We start from the raw sequence: 20,161 nt of genomic DNA, 5'->3' as shown, positions 1-20,161 counted from the left end.
CGGCACAAAACTATAGTTTTCTGCAGTGCAATTTCTCGCCGTTCGGGTTTGTTCTTCGCTGTTCGGAGATTTTCGTCGCTGTCCGGGCTTACCGGAGGTGGGAGGAGGTTGCCGGGGTCATCGGGGTGTCTCGGTGGGCTCCGTCGGAGGTAGGAGGAGCTTTTCTCCGTTCCCAAGAGCCTAGAACTAAGATGAATTAGAGCTAGAACTAGCTAGAACTAGCAAGATAGAAGCTAGAACTGGCTGTATACAAGCTAGAACTAGTAGAATAGAAGCTACAGCTAACGTAGAAGAAAGAACTAGCAAGTGTGCATGTAAAAAACTCTTGTTGGGTTTAGAACTAGCAAGATAGAAGCTAGAACTGGGGATATACAAGTTAGAACTAGGGGAATAGAAGCTAGAACTAACGTAGAAGAAAGAACTAGCAAGTGTGCATGTAAAAAACCCTTGTTAGGTTTAGAACTAGCAAGATATAAGCTAGAACTGGGGGTATACAAGCTAGAACTAGGAGAATAGAAGGTAGAACTAACGTAGAAGAAAGAACTAACAAGTGTGCATGTAAAAAACCATTGTATACCCCCAGTTCTAGTTTCTATCTTGCTAGTTCTAAACCCATCAAGGGTTTTTTACATGCACACTTGTTAGTTCTTTCTTCTACGTTAGTTCTAGCTTTTATTCCCCTAGTTCTAGCTTGTATACCCCCAGTTCTAGCTTCTATCTTGCTAGTTCTAGTTCTAAACCCATCAAGGGTTTTTTACATGCACACTTGCTAGTTCTTTCTTCTACGTTAGTTCTAGCTTTTATTCCCCTAGTTTTAGCTTGTATACCTACCGTTCTAGCTTCTATCTTGCTAGTTCTAAACCCAACAAGGGTTTTTTACATGCACACTTGCTAGTTCTTTCTTCTACGTTAGTTCTAGCTTTTATTCCCCTAGTTCTAGCTTGTATACCCCCAGTTCTAGCTTCTATCTTTCTAGTTCTAGTTCTAAACCCATCAAGGGTTTTTTACATGCACACTTGCTAGTTCTTTCTTCTACGTTAGTTCTAGCTTTTATTCCCCTAGTTTTAGCTTGTATACCTACCGTTCTAGCTTCTATCTTGCTAGTTCTAAACCCAACAAGGGTTTTTTACATGCACACTTGCTAGTTTTTTCTTCTACGTTAGTTCTAGCTTCTATTCCCCTAGTTCTAGCTTGTATACCCCTAGTTCTAGCTTCTATCTTGCTAGTTTTAAACCCATCAAGGGTTTTTTACATGCACACTTGCTAGTTCTTTCTTCTACGTTAGTTCTAGCTTCTATTCCCATAGTTTTAGCTTGTATACCCCCAGTTCTAGCTTCTATCTTGCTAGTTCTAAACCCAACAAGAGTTTTTTACATGCACACTTGCTAGTTCTTTCTTCTACGTTAGTTCTAGCTTCTATTCCCCTAGTTCTAGCTTGTTACCCCCAGTTCTAGCTTCTATCTTGCTAGTTCTAAACCCAACAAGGGTTTTTTACATGCACACTTGCTAGTTCTTTCTTCTACGTTAGTTCTAGCTTCTATTCCCCTAGTTCTAGCTTGTATACCCCTAGTTCTACCTTCTATCTTGCTAGTTCTAAACCCATCAAGGGTTTTTTACATACACACTTGCTAGTTCTTTCTTCTACGTTAGTTCTAGCTTCTATTCCCCTAGTTCTAGCTTGTATACCCCCAGTTCTAGCTTCTATCTTGCTAGTTCTAAACCCAACAAGGGTTTTTTATATGCACATTTGCTAGTTCTTACGTTAGTTCTATCTTCTATTCCCCTAGTTCTAGCTTGTATACCCCTAGTTCTAGCTTCTATCTTTCTAGTTCTAAACCCATCAATGATTTTTTACATGCACACTTGCTAGTTCTTTCTTCTACGTTAGTTCTAGCTTCTATTCTCCTAGTTCTAGCTTGTATACAGCCAGTTCTAGCTTCTATCTTGCTAGTTCTAGCTCTAATTCATCTTAGTTCTAGGCTCTTGGGAACGGAGAAAAGCTCTTCCTACCTCCGACGGAGCCCACCGAAACACCCCGACGACCCCGGCAACCTCCTCCCACCTCCGGTAAGCCCGGACAGCGGCGAAAATCTCCGAACAGCGAAGAACAAACCTGAACAGCGAGAAATTGCACTGCAGAAAACTATAGTTTTGTGCCGACTTTGCACGCACTTTCTGATCGCCTCAAATCTCTGTTTCCGTCGATTTCTTCTTTGGTGAGTAGCCCTACATGTTGCCTATCACCTCCAATTTGTATCACGCTCTAACTCATTCTCTATCTCTCTCAGTAACATCCGAAACATCGCTCGACGGCAGCAGCGAGCAGAAAACAGCAGCGCCGTGCCGACTTCGCGCGTGCTTTACGGCCACCTCCGGTCTCCGTTTTCACTACCGTCTGCGCCGGTGTGTGGCCCTTTATATTATCTATCACACGGTATCTTCCTTTCATTTGGGCTCATTTTCTACCTCTCGTTATATTGCTTCGAATATCGCTCGGCGGCACCGTGGCAATTTCATTCATAGAGATACATTAATACACATTTTCGTTCTTTCTTAATTACGGCATTTCTCTTCATTCTCCTTCTACTCTACTTCTCCTTACCTTTATTTTTTTTCCTTTTCTTCTTCTAGCTAATGGATTAATGCTCTGTGCGTCTCGGCCAGGACGACGAGCTTGAGAAAGCTCTTAGTTTTAGAGAGAGGTGAGAGAGAGAGAGAGAGGAGAGAGAGAGAGAGAGAGAGAGAGAGAGAGATGAGAGAGATGATATGAGTGCTGGGTCAGAGAGATTGAGGAGAGATGATAAGGATAGTTTGGGAATTTTAGCTTAGCGGTCATGTGATAATTAATAAAAATGGGCTGCAGTACAAAGTGTCACACTTCAAGGGGCTGATCCACATGGAGAAAACTATGAGGGGCCTTGTCACATGAAGTTTCTGCTTTTGGGACCTGGACACATTTTTCCCAAAATGTTAACATTATTTATTATTATTATTATTATTATTATTATTATTATTATTATTATTATTATTATTATTTGGAATTAAGGGAAACATTGGTAAGGAACGATGATCCCGGCTGAAACCAAGTTAGATCCCCGGCACCCACAAGTAAACTCCGGGTGTACGGGATGTAACTACAGACCCGAGGGTCACCGCATCCCCCAAACGTGGTTTTGCTTGTACCCTACGTATATGGGCAAAGGAAGAGAACAGCTTTACTAAATTATGAAGAATACTATGTAGAGATATCTCAATCACTTAGTTCTCAAATCGCACCCCAGAAAAGCACTTAATCTTCCGAACAATCCCTAACGGCTGTAGAACCAACAACACGGAGTGTCAAATTAAGAACATCTTGAATCTATTGCTTCAGCCTACAAAGCTCGTCTCAATGCCTATTGCCGTCGGGTGGATCAATTATCTGCAGTCTGAATAAAGAACTATATGTTCTTTCCCTTGATGTTACGACCTAGATTGGGTGAATTCTCATCAAAGAAATTCCGCATGCCCTATTTATAGATTGGGTGGATCAATCGTCTTCCTTTGTTCTCAAAACTAGGGCTAAAAACCCATTGGTTCGGTAGTTAAAGACGATGCCTTATGGAATCATGCGCCGAAGTTTGGATCAATTTGTGAAATTTCTCTCTTTCCCCCAATTCCTGTGCAAAATTATTTCCTTTCTAAAACAATTATTTGCATTCTCTAGTGGTTTTTGACATAGTTGAGCAGTGGACTAATGGTGGTCAGATGGAGCGATGCGTTTTGTTAGCTATAGAAGTGCAACCAATCATAAAATTTGTTCCTCTTCTTATTCATATTTTCTAAAATAACCTTTTTATCCAAGTAAAATTATAATTTTGGTTTTGGAACTCCTCTCAACCGTCTTATCCCTTAAATCGGGGATGTGAGAGAGACTTTTCTGGAAATAATTTACTAAATATGCTACAGGTACTCGATTAAATGTTAAAGTTTACAAAACCGCCCATGAATTTGAGATTTTTGCGTAAGTCCATTAAGCTTGCAGAACCCCTCTGAACTTAATAAAATATTTATACTCTGTAAATTAACCATTGAAAAAACTCATATACATGTTAACCTGTATAGGGAAAAGTCCAAACATGAGACTTGATTGTCGTGTCGTTCTTCTCTATGAATGTTCTTCATTAATTTTTCATTAAAAAAACTGATTTCTCGAAATTATGATTTGAAAGTAATTTCATAAAAAATATCATTATTACACACTAGTATTTGATTAAAATAATGAAAATTTGTCTCTAGGCTCCTTTTAAGAGTCATCATGTGACCTAGCCCATTGACCAAAGTTAAATGAGTTTAAACCCCTTTTTCTAACTTTTCTTTCCATCCCCTCCTTTGTTTTCTTATCTCTAAAATACCATTATCTTCTTCATCTTCTCTTTCTTCTCTCATCATATCAACATTTTCCCTATTTTATTTCTCCTCTCTTCTCTCTCGTCCATCCTATCACCCCCTCTTCCCTTCCTCTTCACTCTATCTCTGTCCTCCTGCCTTCATTCTATTGGATATTTTGTATAAAAAATAAATAAAATAGTAAATAAATTATTTAAAATAATATACAAAAAGAAGTTGTTGGCTTGTACTGGGGCAGTCGTGATGTCGTTGCCCAAGAACAACAGTCGCCGTCTTCATAGAGGCATATCAACACAACCGTGAACTAGCGGTAAAAGCTCCCGACGTTAGCCAGCACTTGAGGTTACTAGAAATCTCAAACGTCTTACTTAATGGATGTTGTTTTGGGTCTTTGAATTATAACCAGCACAAGTTACAAATTCAGAGGATTACAAAGAAATAACAAAAACTTGTATTTGTAGATTCTTTTCTGTGTGCCAATATAGCATAGATGTTGTACTCTGTTGACGGTCTGAACTTTAGACGAAGGGGTCTTCTTACTGATTTTATGAAGATCGCCGAAGTTGTGCCAAGCTTAATTTATCTTTGAATGATAAGATGCTAGATGCTAGATCATAAGATCCTCATATTCCCAAAAAAATGAGCAATCTCTAGCCCTCTTATAGGCTAAGAGAGAGTTAGTGGTTATTAGATGTAGATTAGTGGCCATTAACTTAGGAGATAATGTGGGTGAACCGTTTTCATAAACATAGCTTTTAAAGTGGTCATGGACGAGGTTCGCAAATAACGGTCGTGGGCAAAGTTTTAAAAGAACAAGAGGTAAATCTAAACTACAAGCAGTAAAAGAAAGAAATAGAAAATCAAAACATAAAAGAGCAAGAAAATAAATCTACACTACAAATCATGAAATAAATCTATACTACAAAATAATAAATCTAATCTATTAAAACATGAAATAAAATAAAAAATAAAATCCTAAACCATGCAATTCTAAAATAAGAAATTAAAAGAGAAAAATAAAAACTTATATTGCAAAGAGTTGAACCCTTGTAAGCAAATCTTCATCTTCATCATCAAACTGACAGAAAAATTTTAAAAAAGATAAATTTTTATTTATTATAAATAAAAAGTTCACAATTTAGAAGGTCTTCTCAGTTAACAGTAGTCCTCCTCTCCAAAATGGAGTTTTTATTAAAAAAAATCTTCCTAAACCTCTCACTCTCTATCCCTCTCCAAAATGGAGTTTTTATTAAAAAAAATTCTCCCTAAACCTCTCACTCTCTATCCCTATTTGTTGCCTACATCAATCAACTGATTCTACTATGAACTAATTGGTTCGCCAATCAATTAGCTAATCGGTTGGTTAACCTTCTTAACATAATTATTTTTTTGTTGACCCGAGTTTTCTTCATCTCTTGGGCTTTGTGGGTCTCCTCTTGGTTTGATCTTAGGTTTCAATAAATGGTAAAAAAAAATTGAGGGAATTTGGTTCTTTTGGGCTCTTATTCATTAATTTGCCATTATCTGTAAATTAAGATAAAAAGTCATTGTCACGCGATATGTTTATTCAAATAAAATAGATAACAAAGATATAAAAGTGTAATAAAATGTGGCGATCACGAACCCTAGAAACAACCAAGAGGGCATCACCCATGGATTTTTACCCCGAAAACTTCCTACGTACTATGTTTCACGACCTCTACACGAGCTCAGCCCACGATTTTATCCAAGGTTAGCGCCAAGTTTACCACCAGTGGCTGCTCTAAAAGCCCCCCTGTGCTCATGAACATTATCAACTTCCATATATGAGGCTGCAGTATTACTTAGGAGTTCAAAAAAGCACGTCTGTATGCAGGGTACACTAATGAAAAATCATATTGCACAGAAATGTAGCCAAATTACTCTAACTCAACCCTTATTATCGATCCATAGATCGATGTCTTAATCAGTTACATCTAAGTTTTTTTGGGTAAAACCCTTCACATATTAGGCTTCAACATTAGCAGGGTGTTGAGCTAGAGAGGAGAGTGCTTCACCAGCGTGTGACCCTGAGGAAAAACGTAGCTTTCGGTATTCATGGTAGGTGAAGGTTTTGTAGAGCCTTGGGTGTTCAGAATCCACAAGCGCTGGCGGAGGCTCAACTATGTCGTTCTTTGGCGCTAGCAGGAACAACGCTATAGAAAATCTCTGTGCCGCTTTCTTGCACTGCACTCTGTGCTTCACGTTGTGTAGTCTACCATTGCTCCAGGCCTTTAAAAACCAGAGGTTCATACAATGAAAAGCTCATAATCAACATAAAATATAAGAATTGTTGACATGATGTGATTAATATTAGTCACAGCATAAAAATTAAGGTAGACATGGAACGGTGTCAGTTGCTGAAACCCGATAAAATCCTTATCATATAGAATGTGAGATGACATGTGAAAATGGCAAATCTCTTGGCTATTAGGCAAGATAGAGTGTTCAAAGTAGTAAATTGTGTATAAGTTGCAGATAACCCCTCATTTATACCTTCAATAGAATTTAAGTAACTTGTAACGTGTAAATTGCCGATAGCCCACCTCGTTTACTAACACTTATCGCTCCTGCGGTTGTAATTTGACAAAGATAAATTACGAATAACTCCCTATTTCTCACGAATAAAGGGATGATAAGTACTACTATGCGAGCTGAGAGGAGATCAACGATAGTAGAGAATGCAAGTTTGAAATAACAAGAAAAAAATTAGAAAAAAAAATGATGAATAAAAATACCTTCGCGACATCCCCGAGGTTGACAAGAAAGGATCCAGGAACTGGATTGACAGGTATGAACGAACCTGACTCGGTCATCACTTCGAGCCCGCCGACGGATTCATCTTCTTGGAGAACGGTGAGGAACCCTGAATCCGTGTGTATCTGGACGCCGGAAGAACCAACAGTTTCCTCAGCGAAGTGGTATTTGTTGATCCTGAATTGACTGGGCCAATCTTCGAATGAGTAGCCAACCAAGCCCAAACTCCCTGCGAGCTTGCTGGCTATCTGCACTATAAGTTCATGGAGCTTCGAAGCATAGGTCCTGATTGTTTCTCTGACGATCGTCCAGCGAACAAAATCAGTATTGATCGTAGTAGAGGTTAAATCTCATGCAACAAATTAACGAGCATTAATTTCTCTTGGTTAAATCTCATGCAACAAATTAAGGAGCATTAATTTCTCATACTAAACTTTGATATAAGGAAGAGCTGATCATCGCAAGTTCCATAAATTTTGGTAGAAAAAATAGAGACATCTCAAAGACACCATATATATATACAAGTTAAAAGAAGTGAAGAAATACATGACAATAATAATATTAAAAAGATAATTAACACAAGTAGTAACGCTGGAACAAGTTATAACCCAAAACTTAATTTGCTCTGCAGTTTTCGAGTTTTAATGTTAAACTAAAGCTAAAAACAGGAGAACAATTAATGTCATCCCATATATTTAAAAAGACAAAAATTAAAATATAGACAGTTTTGTAAAAGACGGTTGTAGTTGCAATTCTTTGTTTTGCTACTACCGCCATCTTTTCACATCAACAATTGCAAAAAATGAGCAACTCGATCTGTACAAAAACAACCTACCGTACGTAAATCTAGTTGTAACTTTTTTTTTTTTTTTTTTGCAAAAGAAAACCTAAAAACAACCTACCGTACGTAAATCTAGTTGTAACTTTTTTTTTTTTTTTTTTGCAAAAGAAAACCTCTGTTTTGCAACCATGCGACCTTTTGGCATCAACAATTGCAAAAAAAAAAAAATTAAAAGAGCAACTCTTTATAAAAAATAAAATTAAGCATGAGTTGTAAATTGACTATTTTTTTTAATTAAAAAATGCTATCCTCGCGTGCTCCGGCACCTGTGGATGGAGGGGACGCCTGCAGGGACAAAAGCCCTCCACGGCCCACGCGTTGCCCGGGTCGTAGAGCGCCGAAGCGCCTCGTAGACGGCGTTCTCCTTCTGCGGGCTCCACTGTACCCGGCCCTCGAGTGACGGTCACGTTCCTCCTCTTGACGTCATCGGGTTGATGCAAACAGTGCCGGCACCGCCGCCTTCATGGCCAGCCATCAGCTCCGCGGGATCCCGTGGGCGACGACCCGAAAGCAGCCGACGCCCTCGCAGGGGCGGCCCGAAGCTCCCGTCCCCCGCCGGCGAGCCTAGCAGGTCGATCACGGGGACCACCCCGTCGTCCATAGTTGCTAGCTAGCTAACGCTCGAGAGGAGGGCAGGGGTTTTCTTTCACCGGTCTGTTTGGATTTGGCGAAGACTTGTCAAACACGGAATGTTGTCGATGGAGTTGTTAGCTATTACTCCATTGATTGAAAGGACAAATTTTCCAAACGGAACTGTTTTGAATTTTATTTCCAAAAAAAAAAAAAAAAAAAAAAAATTTCAAATCCAACCTGTTTGTCAAAAAATTCCCAAAAAAAAACTCGTTTCAAACTTAATTTCAAAAACCGACCCAGTTAGTTGAAACTGGGTCGGTTTTTAAAGGAAAAAAAAACTCCTAAACTTCATAGGAGTTGAAGTATCGTGAAGTTTTTTATATAACATAACTTCACGGGACTTCAACTCCGGTAAAGTTTGAGATTTTTTTTTTCAAAAACCGATCCAGTTTCAGCCCAACTGGGTCGGTTTTTAAAATTAAGTTTGAAACGGGTATTTTCTTGGGAATTTTTTGACAAATAGGTTGGTTTTAAAAATTTATCCTTGAAATGATTAATTAATGTTTGGCTGCTAGCGGTAAAAAGCAGAGAAAGCCACGAGAAGGAAAATGTTAATAAATGTTAAACACGTGACCTTATTTTTTCTTAAAAAGATATGAAGGGAACCTTGGCGGGGCACGCACGAGTATTCTCAATGCTTGCTGCTATCGTCGGGTGGATCAACTGTTTGCGGTTTTTAATAAAGGACCATCCGTTCTTCCTTTTGATCAGAAACAATCTCTCTTAAGCTTTTAAAATAGTCAACTCCCTAAGCTATTGAAAAAAATCTCATATACACGTTAACACGTGTATAGTAAAAGGTTCAAAACATGAGACTTGATTGTTGTGTCATTCTTCTATATGAATGTTCTTCATCCATTTTTTCATAAAAGAAAATATGATTTCCCAAAATTACGATTTGACAGCAATTTCGTAAAAAGCTATTATTAATCAGTTTCAACCTCTTTAATACTTTCCCCAGCAAGTTGGATAAAAATGTGTCACAAACAATTAACTAAAAAACAATATTCAGGAGAAAGGACTCCAAGAGATTTTGCTGAACAAATTGCTAGGGAAAGTAATCCCTGTTAGCCAATTATGGTTAAAATTAAAAACTGCAACTGCAGTTGTAATTTATAAAAGAGCATTGCAATCTGTAAATGCTAAAACTTTGTACATGATAACACACAGAAATATGATTCAACTCTTTGTTCCTGACACAAAGGAAACATGCTCAAATTGACAAACTCTTCTTACTCATCAAAATGTTCAAATCTACTACAGAATTCAAAAAAACAATTGACAATCAACAAACCCCATATTTAAGGAAGAATTTCCTCTTGTTACAATCAAGCATCTCAACCAAACTACAGCTTGCATTCTTCTCTTTAAGAAGCTTATACCGAAACTCCAAGTTCTTCTTTAACCCATGTCGAAAAAACTCGGGATACTCAGTAATCTCCCCAATATCTCTCCCCATTATCTGCACCAAAAACTTAATTCTTGGCTCCAAGCAATTCTTCACACTCTTTATCAACACAAGAGGATACCCAGTAACAATCATGGCAAGCTGCCCCTTATTAAACCCACATCTCTTCAGAAAGTTCGAATTGGGTCTCAATATTTTCTCCACATCTCTACACAAAACCTCAGGGAAGTTCATCGCAACTTTCTTCACATCAATCTCATTCAATCCTATTGATTTCAGGAACTCCACTGTTGGCTTGAGTCGCCTCTCAACGCTATAGCCCATGATGAATGGATGCTTCAGCAGTATCTTACCAATCATTTCGCTTTGATCCAGGCCTAAACTCTCGAGAAACTCGACAATCTTAGAGAATTTGGATTCAATGCTGTAACTTATAAGCCTTGGATTTAATAAAAGGAGTTTGCCCACCTGCTTGTCTTGAATTCCTAGTGACTGGAAAAATGCTAGCAATGGGCAAAGCTTGTCTTCAACACTGTGAGAGAGGACATTTGGAAATTTCACAATGGCCGAGGAGACTTCACTCGGTTTCGATCCTAATGTCAAAAGGCAATTCACTGTGGGGATAAGCTTGTTGTCTAAGCTTAAAGTTAGGATTTTGGGGCACTTTGAGATGACACGAGGAAGCTTTCTCTCTTGAATACCGATGCTCGTTAAGTAGTTCCAGTTACCGTCGATGCTCGCTCTTTCGATGGTTTCTAGCTTGTTGCACCGCTTGAAGATGTCGTGGATTTGGTCATCGACGAACCCTTTTTGTTTGAGGAATCCAATGACTTGAGCTTTGTGGGAATTGGTGGTAGTCTCCATAGTTGTCGATGTTCTATGTTGAAGTAAGAAGATGGTTCAATGTGGCAATTTATCAAACACATTGTAAGCAAGTAGGAAAAATTCCTAGTTTAAGCTAATCCTCAAACTCTTGAAATAAGAAATGTTAAAGAGTCTAAAGTTCTTACCTTGACATTGAGAAAAATATTCGATTTTGGCCAAGGATGCTTCAAGAATCCATGAACGCAAGGTTCCTGCTCCAAAGTCCCGGAGTGTTTGCAGGAGCGAGGAAGAGAATATAAAGGCCTTATCTTTTCTATCCTCAATTTTCTTATCCCATAGAAAGAATTTGTTAACTTCCGAATCTGCCCTTCCTTATTTAACTATTGGAGTTTTTATACATTGGTCCCTCATATGTTCTCTAATTTGACATTAGCCCCTCAAATCATTGAAACTGCTGATATTATTCTCAAACCCATGTTCTAACATCAAAATTCACGGAATCTTGCCATGTGGGCGTCCAACTCAGCAATCGCGTTGCCTAGTCACGCCGGCGAGCCTAGCAGGTCGATCACGGGGACCACCCCGTCGTCCATAGTTGCTAGCTAGCTAACGCTCGAGAGGAGGGCAGGGGTTTTCTTTCACCGGTCTGTTTGGATTTGGCGAAGACTTGTCAAACACGGAATGTTGTCGATGGAGTTGTTAGCTATTACTCCATTGATTGAAAGGACAAATTTTCCAAACGGAACTGTTTTGAATTTTATTTCCAAAAAAAAAAAAAAAAAAAAAACTCGTTTCAAACTTAATTTCAAAAACCGACCCAGTTAGTTGAAACTGGGTCGGTTTTTAAAGGAAAAAAAAACTCCTAAACTTCATAGGAGTTGAAGTATCGTGAAGTTTTTTATATAACATAACTTCACGGGACTTCAACTCCGGTAAAGTTTGAGATTTTTTTTTTCAAAAACCGATCCAGTTTCAGCCCAACTGGGTCGGTTTTTAAAATTAAGTTTGAAACGGGTATTTTCTTGGGAATTTTTTGACAAATAGGTTGGTTTTAAAAATTTATCCTTGAAATGATTAATTAATGTTTGGCTGCTAGCGGTAAAAAGCAGAGAAAGCCACGAGAAGGAAAATGTTAATAAATGTTAAACACGTGACCTTATTTTTTCTTAAAAAGATATGAAGGGAACCTTGGCGGGGCACGCACGAGTATTCTCAATGCTTGCTGCTATCGTCGGGTGGATCAACTGTTTGCGGTTTTTAATAAAGGACCATCCGTTCTTCCTTTTGATCAGAAACAATCTCTCTTAAGCTTTTAAAATAGTCAACTCCCTAAGCTATTGAAAAAAATCTCATATACACGTTAACACGTGTATAGTAAAAGGTTCAAAACATGAGACTTGATTGTTGTGTCATTCTTCTATATGAATGTTCTTCATCCATTTTTTCATAAAAGAAAATATGATTTCCCAAAATTACGATTTGACAGCAATTTCGTAAAAAGCTATTATTAATCAGTTTCAACCTCTTTAATACTTTCCCCAGCAAGTTGGATAAAAATGTGTCACAAACAATTAACTAAAAAACAATATTCAGGAGAAAGGACTCCAAGAGATTTTGCTGAACAAATTGCTAGGGAAAGTAATCCCTGTTAGCCAATTATGGTTAAAATTAAAAACTGCAACTGCAGTTGTAATTTATAAAAGAGCATTGCAATCTGTAAATGCTAAAACTTTGTACATGATAACACACAGAAATATGATTCAACTCTTTGTTCCTGACACAAAGGAAACATGCTCAAATTGACAAACTCTTCTTACTCATCAAAATGTTCAAATCTACTACAGAATTCAAAAAAACAATTGACAATCAACAAACCCCATATTTAAGGAAGAATTTCCTCTTGTTACAATCAAGCATCTCAACCAAACTACAGCTTGCATTCTTCTCTTTAAGAAGCTTATACCGAAACTCCAAGTTCTTCTTTAACCCATGTCGAAAAAACTCGGGATACTCAGTAATCTCCCCAATATCTCTCCCCATTATCTGCACCAAAAACTTAATTCTTGGCTCCAAGCAATTCTTCACACTCTTTATCAACACAAGAGGATACCCAGTAACAATCATGGCAAGCTGCCCCTTATTAAACCCACATCTCTTCAGAAAGTTCGAATTGGGTCTCAATATTTTCTCCACATCTCTACACAAAACCTCAGGGAAGTTCATCGCAACTTTCTTCACATCAATCTCATTCAATCCTATTGATTTCAGGAACTCCACTGTTGGCTTGAGTCGCCTCTCAACGCTATAGCCCATGATGAATGGATGCTTCAGCAGTATCTTACCAATCATTTCGCTTTGATCCAGGCCTAAACTCTCGAGAAACTCGACAATCTTAGAGAATTTGGATTCAATGCTGTAACTTATAAGCCTTGGATTTAATAAAAGGAGTTTGCCCACCTGCTTGTCTTGAATTCCTAGTGACTGGAAAAATGCTAGCAATGGGCAAAGCTTGTCTTCAACACTGTGAGAGAGGACATTTGGAAATTTCACAATGGCCGAGGAGACTTCACTCGGTTTCGATCCTAATGTCAAAAGGCAATTCACTGTGGGGATAAGCTTGTTGTCTAAGCTTAAAGTTAGGATTTTGGGGCACTTTGAGATGACACGAGGAAGCTTTCTCTCTTGAATACCGATGCTCGTTAAGTAGTTCCAGTTACCGTCGATGCTCGCTCTTTCGATGGTTTCTAGCTTGTTGCACCGCTTGAAGATGTCGTGGATTTGGTCATCGACGAACCCTTTTTGTTTGAGGAATCCAATGACTTGAGCTTTGTGGGAATTGGTGGTAGTCTCCATAGTTGTCGATGTTCTATGTTGAAGTAAGAAGATGGTTCAATGTGGCAATTTATCAAACACATTGTAAGCAAGTAGGAAAAATTCCTAGTTTAAGCTAATCCTCAAACTCTTGAAATAAGAAATGTTAAAGAGTCTAAAGTTCTTACCTTGACATTGAGAAAAATATTCGATTTTGGCCAAGGATGCTTCAAGAATCCATGAACGCAAGGTTCCTGCTCCAAAGTCCCGGAGTGTTTGCAGGAGCGAGGAAGAGAATATAAAGGCCTTATCTTTTCTATCCTCAATTTTCTTATCCCATAGAAAGAATTTGTTAACTTCCGAATCTGCCCTTCCTTATTTAACTATTGGAGTTTTTATACATTGGTCCCTCATATGTTCTCTAATTTGACATTAGCCCCTCAAATCATTGAAACTGCTGATATTATTCTCAAACCCATGTTCTAACATCAAAATTCACGGAATCTTGCCATGTGGGCGTCCAACTCAGCAATCGCGTTGCCTAGTCATCATTCTTTACATCTTGTTTGCCCATGTAATCTCTATATAAATGAGTCCAATGCACAGCTAAAAGGTTCTATGATCTACTCTGAAACCCTGGCCTAATTTCGGCTGAATTTAGTATTTTTAATCAAGAGGCTAATTTAGGCATCGGCAGAGCTGCCAAAGAACAACCTATGTCGTCGATCTGACATCTTTTCTTTCATATTTTCAGACTGAGCATCAGCCAAGATCACTATCGATCTATAGGGACAGATTGAGAACCCCCAACCTTTAAATCCAATTCTCAAATTCATCAATCTCAGTTTCCTCGGCATAAACATTGAGTATTCAACATGTTTACATTTTAACGGTTGCATGCGACTAGTAGCATAAAATGATCAGATCGTGAACAATTTTATGCTCCATAACCCACATTTTAATGAGCATGACGATGGTGGTGGTAATAGATTTTTTTGGCTTCTAATATATTCACACTTTAGTTAAAATTGTGCTACATCGTTGGATATGAGAAGAAATTCCCTCGTATGACAATACCCATTAATCTCATGTTTATGACACAAATAACAATTCGATTGAGCGTGCATGCCAAAAATACAAAACTTGACTGGCAATTTCACATACAATTTTATACTTCATTGGAAAAGCATTAAAACGAGATATAGATTAGATTGCACTTCAAGGGATAAGTTTGGACTGAATTAACAAATCTATTCAGATACAGGTTTGCGACGTAGCTGCTGCCTACTTTGCAATTTGACCCCCACGAAAGTTTGGCTCTAACCTCATTTGACCATTGACCTGCTCATAGTTATGTTGAAAATATAAGTACATAACATAGTTTAAGAATCACAGGGTAGTCGTTCACTAACAAAAATAGTTTTAGAATTGATCCAGGCTTCATAACTATCTTTCAGTTTTTGCAATGGATCCACCAATGAAATTTCAAGGTAAGGTTCTTGCTATTAAAAAAAAAACATTTCTCTCCATCCAGAAGCTATGATCTTAAACTGTATCATCAAACACTAGACAAAAGGTTAACAAAACTTAATACTCAACAAAATATAGGAGATTTTTGAAGTCTTTGCTTTATCAACATATGTTCTACAACCCACACTAATTGCATTAGTTGCCAGAGATCAACAATCCAAGCACAGCCAGTGATTTATAAAGTTTTCCGACATATTTAAAAAAAAGTAAAAGAGTATATTCCAGTATCAGAAATTTTCAATCCAACTTCACAAAACTGTCAACTATTAAGAATTTCCAAACAACACAGAATTTTAATCAATTACAGCCAAGAATTTCTACCAACTTGATGTTTTAGACATTTGAGCAGGTATCAAAACCAAAATCTAAGTGAATTATTTGATACTCATAATCAATGAGGCAATAAATATATGTTATTGTGCAAAAGAGGGAAAAGAAAGAATACACACTTGTTACAAAGATGAACTCTTTAACCTTTCCCATACCTTAGCCCCTCCAGGGTGCAAACTAACAACATACTTTACAAATCTTGCATCTGAGCAAGCAAGAAGAGTACTCAATGCCACAGTAGAACTCACCATCTTCCTATTTTTAGTAGCTATCACCACCCCATTCTCTTTAAGCCATTTATACATCGCGAACCTTAGCTTTATCTTCTCCAAGTTGTAGCACAAAAATGTTGGAAATGCAACGAGAGACTCCAATGTATAACCCAAATCGTTCAAAAGGTAATCGAGCTTTTTTTGAACAACATCCGTTGATTGATTGAGCACGGGTGGAACTAATCTGACCATCTCTGAAACTGTGTGGCAATCTAACCCTGCATTCACTAGGCAATCGAATCTCTCTTGAAGTTGATCTCCTCTTCCTCGAAACTTACTTAAAGCTTTTGCCATCTCATCGGAGTTCTCAACAAATCCTAATTTCAACAAGAAAGCGGTCTTCTCCTTTAGAAATGTTCCTTCTATTTTGGGCAAGGGTGTGGAGCTCGTCTTTCTTCTGGAAGTTAGGACGCTGAATTGACTCGGATCCTTTTTTATAACCTCGCACAATTTCTTGGCCGACATATTTGAGTTTTCTAAGACAAGTTTGGGCTGCAAACAATAAGCAGATCCTAAAGCTTGTGCATGTTTAGAGACAATGCTGGCAATATCCTTTGATTCCATCCCGATCTCAGATAAAAATTGAACAGACCTCCATAAATTCTTTGTGAAACTTCCAGTCAGGATTCGAGGGTATTGCTCAAAAAAGAGTAAGATTTCTTCTCTTTTTAGACCCAATTTCAACAAAACTGCAACAAGGATATATATTTTCTTTCCAGAGTCATCAAAAACAAATCTCGGGTGCTCCTTAATAAACATGGACAATTCCTTCTTGTTGCATCCAATGCCATCTAAAAAGCGTAGCATCTCAAGTATTCTATTCCATTCGTACTTGCTCTTGTCCGATAAAGACCCTCTAATCCAATCAAGTTCAACCCCAAAATTCTTCAATTTCTCAAGAACACTTAGAAAGTCCACATTAATGTCACCAACCAAAAGGGCCGGGCAACAAGTTACCAACTTAATAATGGTCGGTTTACTCAACCCAAGCCTCTCATAAGCTTGAAGTTTCAAAGATAAAACACCAAAATCATATCGAAAGATCTCCATACCCTCTTTATACATCTTACCTATCTTACTCCGAGGTACACCATAATTACAAAGAACATGGTAATTCTCAAGCAGCACATCATCATCACTAAGATAAATCAAATTCTTCGGTAGAAGCAGGTGAAGCTCCGACGTTTTAAGACCCAAGCTCTCAAAGAAGGGCTCAAACTCATTGATGGGATGATATCTAAGGAACTTAGTAAGGGACCTGCCAACGTCCTCTTCATCATCAACTTTTGACAAGAGATTCTGAAGGAACATAGGAGAATTCTTGCTCACATGCTCGGCATCCGTGTAATGCAAACTTCGAGTACAATGCAAGTAATCAAAGAGAGCATTTTGGGCATCAACTCGAGTTACCCGAGAGATTTTGGACGACGAATGGGAATTAGATGATAGGTTTATGCTCAATACTGAGTAGCACTGCTTCTTGACATGGGAGACTCTTAAATGCATAGATTTGGGCAGTTGTGCAATGGTGACAAATTGGGATTTCTGCGATTTACTGAAAAAGATTGGATTTTTGCGCAAAATTCGAGATGGGTTTCTCCCAGAACCTCCAGTACCTTCTCGAACGCAAGGAACCATTCTTGAGAAACTAGCGATCAGAAAAAATCTGTAGGCTATCATGACTAATTAGGGAAGGGGAGAACTCAATCCACAAGGGATTTTAATGACCGATGGCTCACCTCAGAAAATTTTTCAGAAAGATTGGTTCTTTGGAGAGAAACCCTTTGATTTTTGAAGAGACTGTCGAGGCTGGGCGTTGGAGAGATCGCCATTAGAGGTGAGCCGAGGTCGTCAAAAACCCTAGCCCTGCCGAGGTTTTGGAGGAAGAGGGGTTAGTTTGGGATTTGGGAGATCACGGTCGTCAAATGGGTGAGGATTCTATTGGTCGACCCGTACCCGACCCGTTAATTCTGTTACCGGGTAGCGGGTCGTGTAAGTGTTCGCACGCTCCATCCTTGCACCAACTCGTCACCCGGCCCACCGTCATTTTTTTATTTTTTATTTTTTTCCGGGTGCAAATTTCATACTATCAGCGGTGAAAAAGATGATAGCGAAAGCAAAAGTTAATCCTAATATTATTTGCCAGACAACAGATGTTAAGGGGCTGTTTGTTTTCTTTTTTTTGAGAGGGAAAGATGGGGAAAGCCTGCCAAAAGTATAGCTTTTGGCAGACTTTCCACCCAAATCGCCTCTAAAAATGACGATTTGGGTGGAAAGCCTGCCAAAAGCTGCATTTTTAGCAGACTTTTAACAGGCTTTCCCCACCTTTCCCTCTCAAAAAAAAAAGGAAACAAACAGCCCCTTAAGCTTTCGCTTTTACGTTGAAAAATGTTGAGATGTGTTAAACTGCTCAAATTGCCTCGATACAAGTTTAAGTAGTGGTTATTCAAACAACAACAATTAATAACGACGAAATCTTTATTAAAAAATTATGTAGCAGATTCACCATATGAAGGTCGACACCTTATAACTTACATTGCTTTGCGCTTATATGCGCTTATATGCTCTAAGCACTTTTTTGATATTTGAATAACCTAGTGTTTTTAAAAGTGATATTTACCATCGCTTGGTTAAACGTTGGCCATTTATCTTTTAAACGTTGAAATATTCATGTGAAGATTTTTATATGGCTTGCACATAGGGGTACGTGTAAACAATCGGATTCGACTCTGATATGAATCTATCATAATCGTTTCTATTTATTAATTATGGATACGGATACAAATACAGATACATATATATATATTTCTCGATGAAGAAAGCTCATAATAATGTCCTCTAAAATTTAATACATATACGGATACACACACGGATATATATGTGCACATATACAAGCAGATATAAAACAGATACGAGAAAACCAAATAAGATTGAAAAAGGGTTTATATGATACTAAAGAGCTCATTAATATATTTATTATATTTGAAAATCTAATATTAGATAGTCTTGATCATCAAAAATTTCCTCAAGTTCTTTAATCTAACGATTAAAACCGTTGATATTACATGATCAACATATCTCCTGATATTTTGATCACAAAGTCGAATATTTCACTATCATTCATATTCATAATCGTATCCTATCAATGAGAGACACACACACAAACAAATACTAATATGAATATATCTGCTTACTTGCACATTAAGATGTCGTCAATTACACCCCAAAATTCAATAGGGTCAAGCGAAAAAAAGACTTAAGGGCATGCATATAAGTGCAAAGACATGCAATCTATAAGATATTTATGTGCTATTAAACCTTAAGTTCCATATTTTTGTTAACTTAATTTACTTGGTTATTTGAACCTAATAAAAGTTACACATGCGCGCGGTTACAAATTCAAAGAATTCGGATAGAATCTTCCAAGTCTATTCCATCAAAAAGACAGCTTCGCTTTATGTGAATATTTGGCGGGTTACCCAACGAATCATCTTCTTTTAATAAAAAGAAAAGTATCGTAGAAATTCTTGTCCCCAGCAAGAAATTTGAAAATGGTCAGCAGCTTCACCATCGGTGACCGCACCGCACCGCACCAGAAAGAGAGGCTGTTGTTGTCTGATTTTGAAAACCTGCCACTTTGAGCCCTTGTTCATCAGCAATCTTCTCCATTTTACCATGTCGATCTCTTGAGTCAATAATCTTCTACGTTGAACTACTGAACCGACCGCTTGCTGTCGTTACTTAATTAACAGTTTAGTTTTTTTTAGGTGAGATCTATTCTATAGAGGTACTCAAATTGGATCAGTGATTAATTTCAAGATTTCATCGTAAATCTAAATGGTTACTTTTAATTATGTAAGTCAGTAGTTCAAACCGTGCTAAAAAATAGGGCATTTTCCTTTGACATTGGAACTTCTGTACCGGAAACACTGGTATATCTGATTATAGCCTCTCTGGAATGTAAAACATATCATGACATGAACTAATCTGGGTTCGAGTTCTTAACGAGGAAAATATTAGATTGTTCACGTGTATGGCATTACTGGAAAATGTTTACATCAACATTTTTGGTTTTAGTTAGTGAGACTATGATGTCGCTCAAAATATCACCTCTAATTAAGTAAGATTTAAATCTCCGTGCTTAGAGATTTGTTATATAGATTCAAACATCTAATAACACAAAATAGCCGAAATGAAATATATGGGATCAAATATGGGCCAAGCTGACACACACACGTATATATGAAGAGACTTTTTATCAACGGATAGAAACTTTGATGGATGGTCCACTTAAGTTGACATAAGTTTTCTCATTACTTTTTGTACCCATTATGGCTAAAGAATTGG

At 37.9% G+C, this 20,161-nt stretch overlaps 4 protein-coding genes across 4 annotated transcripts; all 4 read right to left on the bottom strand.

Moving 5' to 3' along the window:
• Positions 6,187 to 8,480, bottom strand: LOC109841506 (2-oxoglutarate-dependent dioxygenase DAO-like). The gene is made up of 3 exons (XM_020410470.1): positions 8,453 to 8,480; positions 7,146 to 7,513; positions 6,187 to 6,639 (listed from the first exon to the last, which is right to left on the bottom strand). The coding sequence occupies exons 1-3, from the start codon at positions 8,478 to 8,480 to the stop codon at positions 6,376 to 6,378; spliced, it is 660 nt and encodes a 219-aa protein (XP_020266059.1). The 3' UTR covers positions 6,187 to 6,375.
• On the bottom strand, positions 9,792 to 11,201 carry LOC109839597 (transcription termination factor MTERF6, chloroplastic/mitochondrial-like). Its single transcript, XM_020408117.1, has 2 exons — positions 11,057 to 11,201; positions 9,792 to 10,923 (listed from the first exon to the last, which is right to left on the bottom strand). The coding sequence occupies exons 1-2, from the start codon at positions 11,062 to 11,064 to the stop codon at positions 9,924 to 9,926; spliced, it is 1,008 nt and encodes a 335-aa protein (XP_020263706.1). The 5' UTR covers positions 11,065 to 11,201; the 3' UTR covers positions 9,792 to 9,923.
• On the bottom strand, positions 12,606 to 14,015 carry LOC109839514 (transcription termination factor MTERF6, chloroplastic/mitochondrial-like). Its single transcript, XM_020408014.1, has 2 exons — positions 13,871 to 14,015; positions 12,606 to 13,737 (listed from the first exon to the last, which is right to left on the bottom strand). Exons 1-2 carry the CDS (start codon positions 13,876 to 13,878, stop codon positions 12,738 to 12,740), a joined length of 1,008 nt encoding a protein of 335 aa, XP_020263603.1. The 5' UTR covers positions 13,879 to 14,015; the 3' UTR covers positions 12,606 to 12,737.
• On the bottom strand, positions 15,568 to 17,714 carry LOC109839448 (transcription termination factor MTEF18, mitochondrial-like). The gene has a single exon (XM_020407899.1). It carries the CDS (start codon positions 17,492 to 17,494, stop codon positions 15,665 to 15,667), a length of 1,830 nt encoding a protein of 609 aa, XP_020263488.1. The 5' UTR covers positions 17,495 to 17,714; the 3' UTR covers positions 15,568 to 15,664.

This window comes from Asparagus officinalis, chromosome 1, assembly GCF_001876935.1.
Source record: "Asparagus officinalis chromosome 1, Aspof.V1, whole genome shotgun sequence".
NCBI lineage: Eukaryota > Viridiplantae > Streptophyta > Magnoliopsida > Asparagales > Asparagaceae > Asparagus > Asparagus officinalis.
The sequence above is the reverse complement of the archived record's forward strand: the minus strand, read 5'-3'. Positions and strand labels throughout refer to the sequence as shown.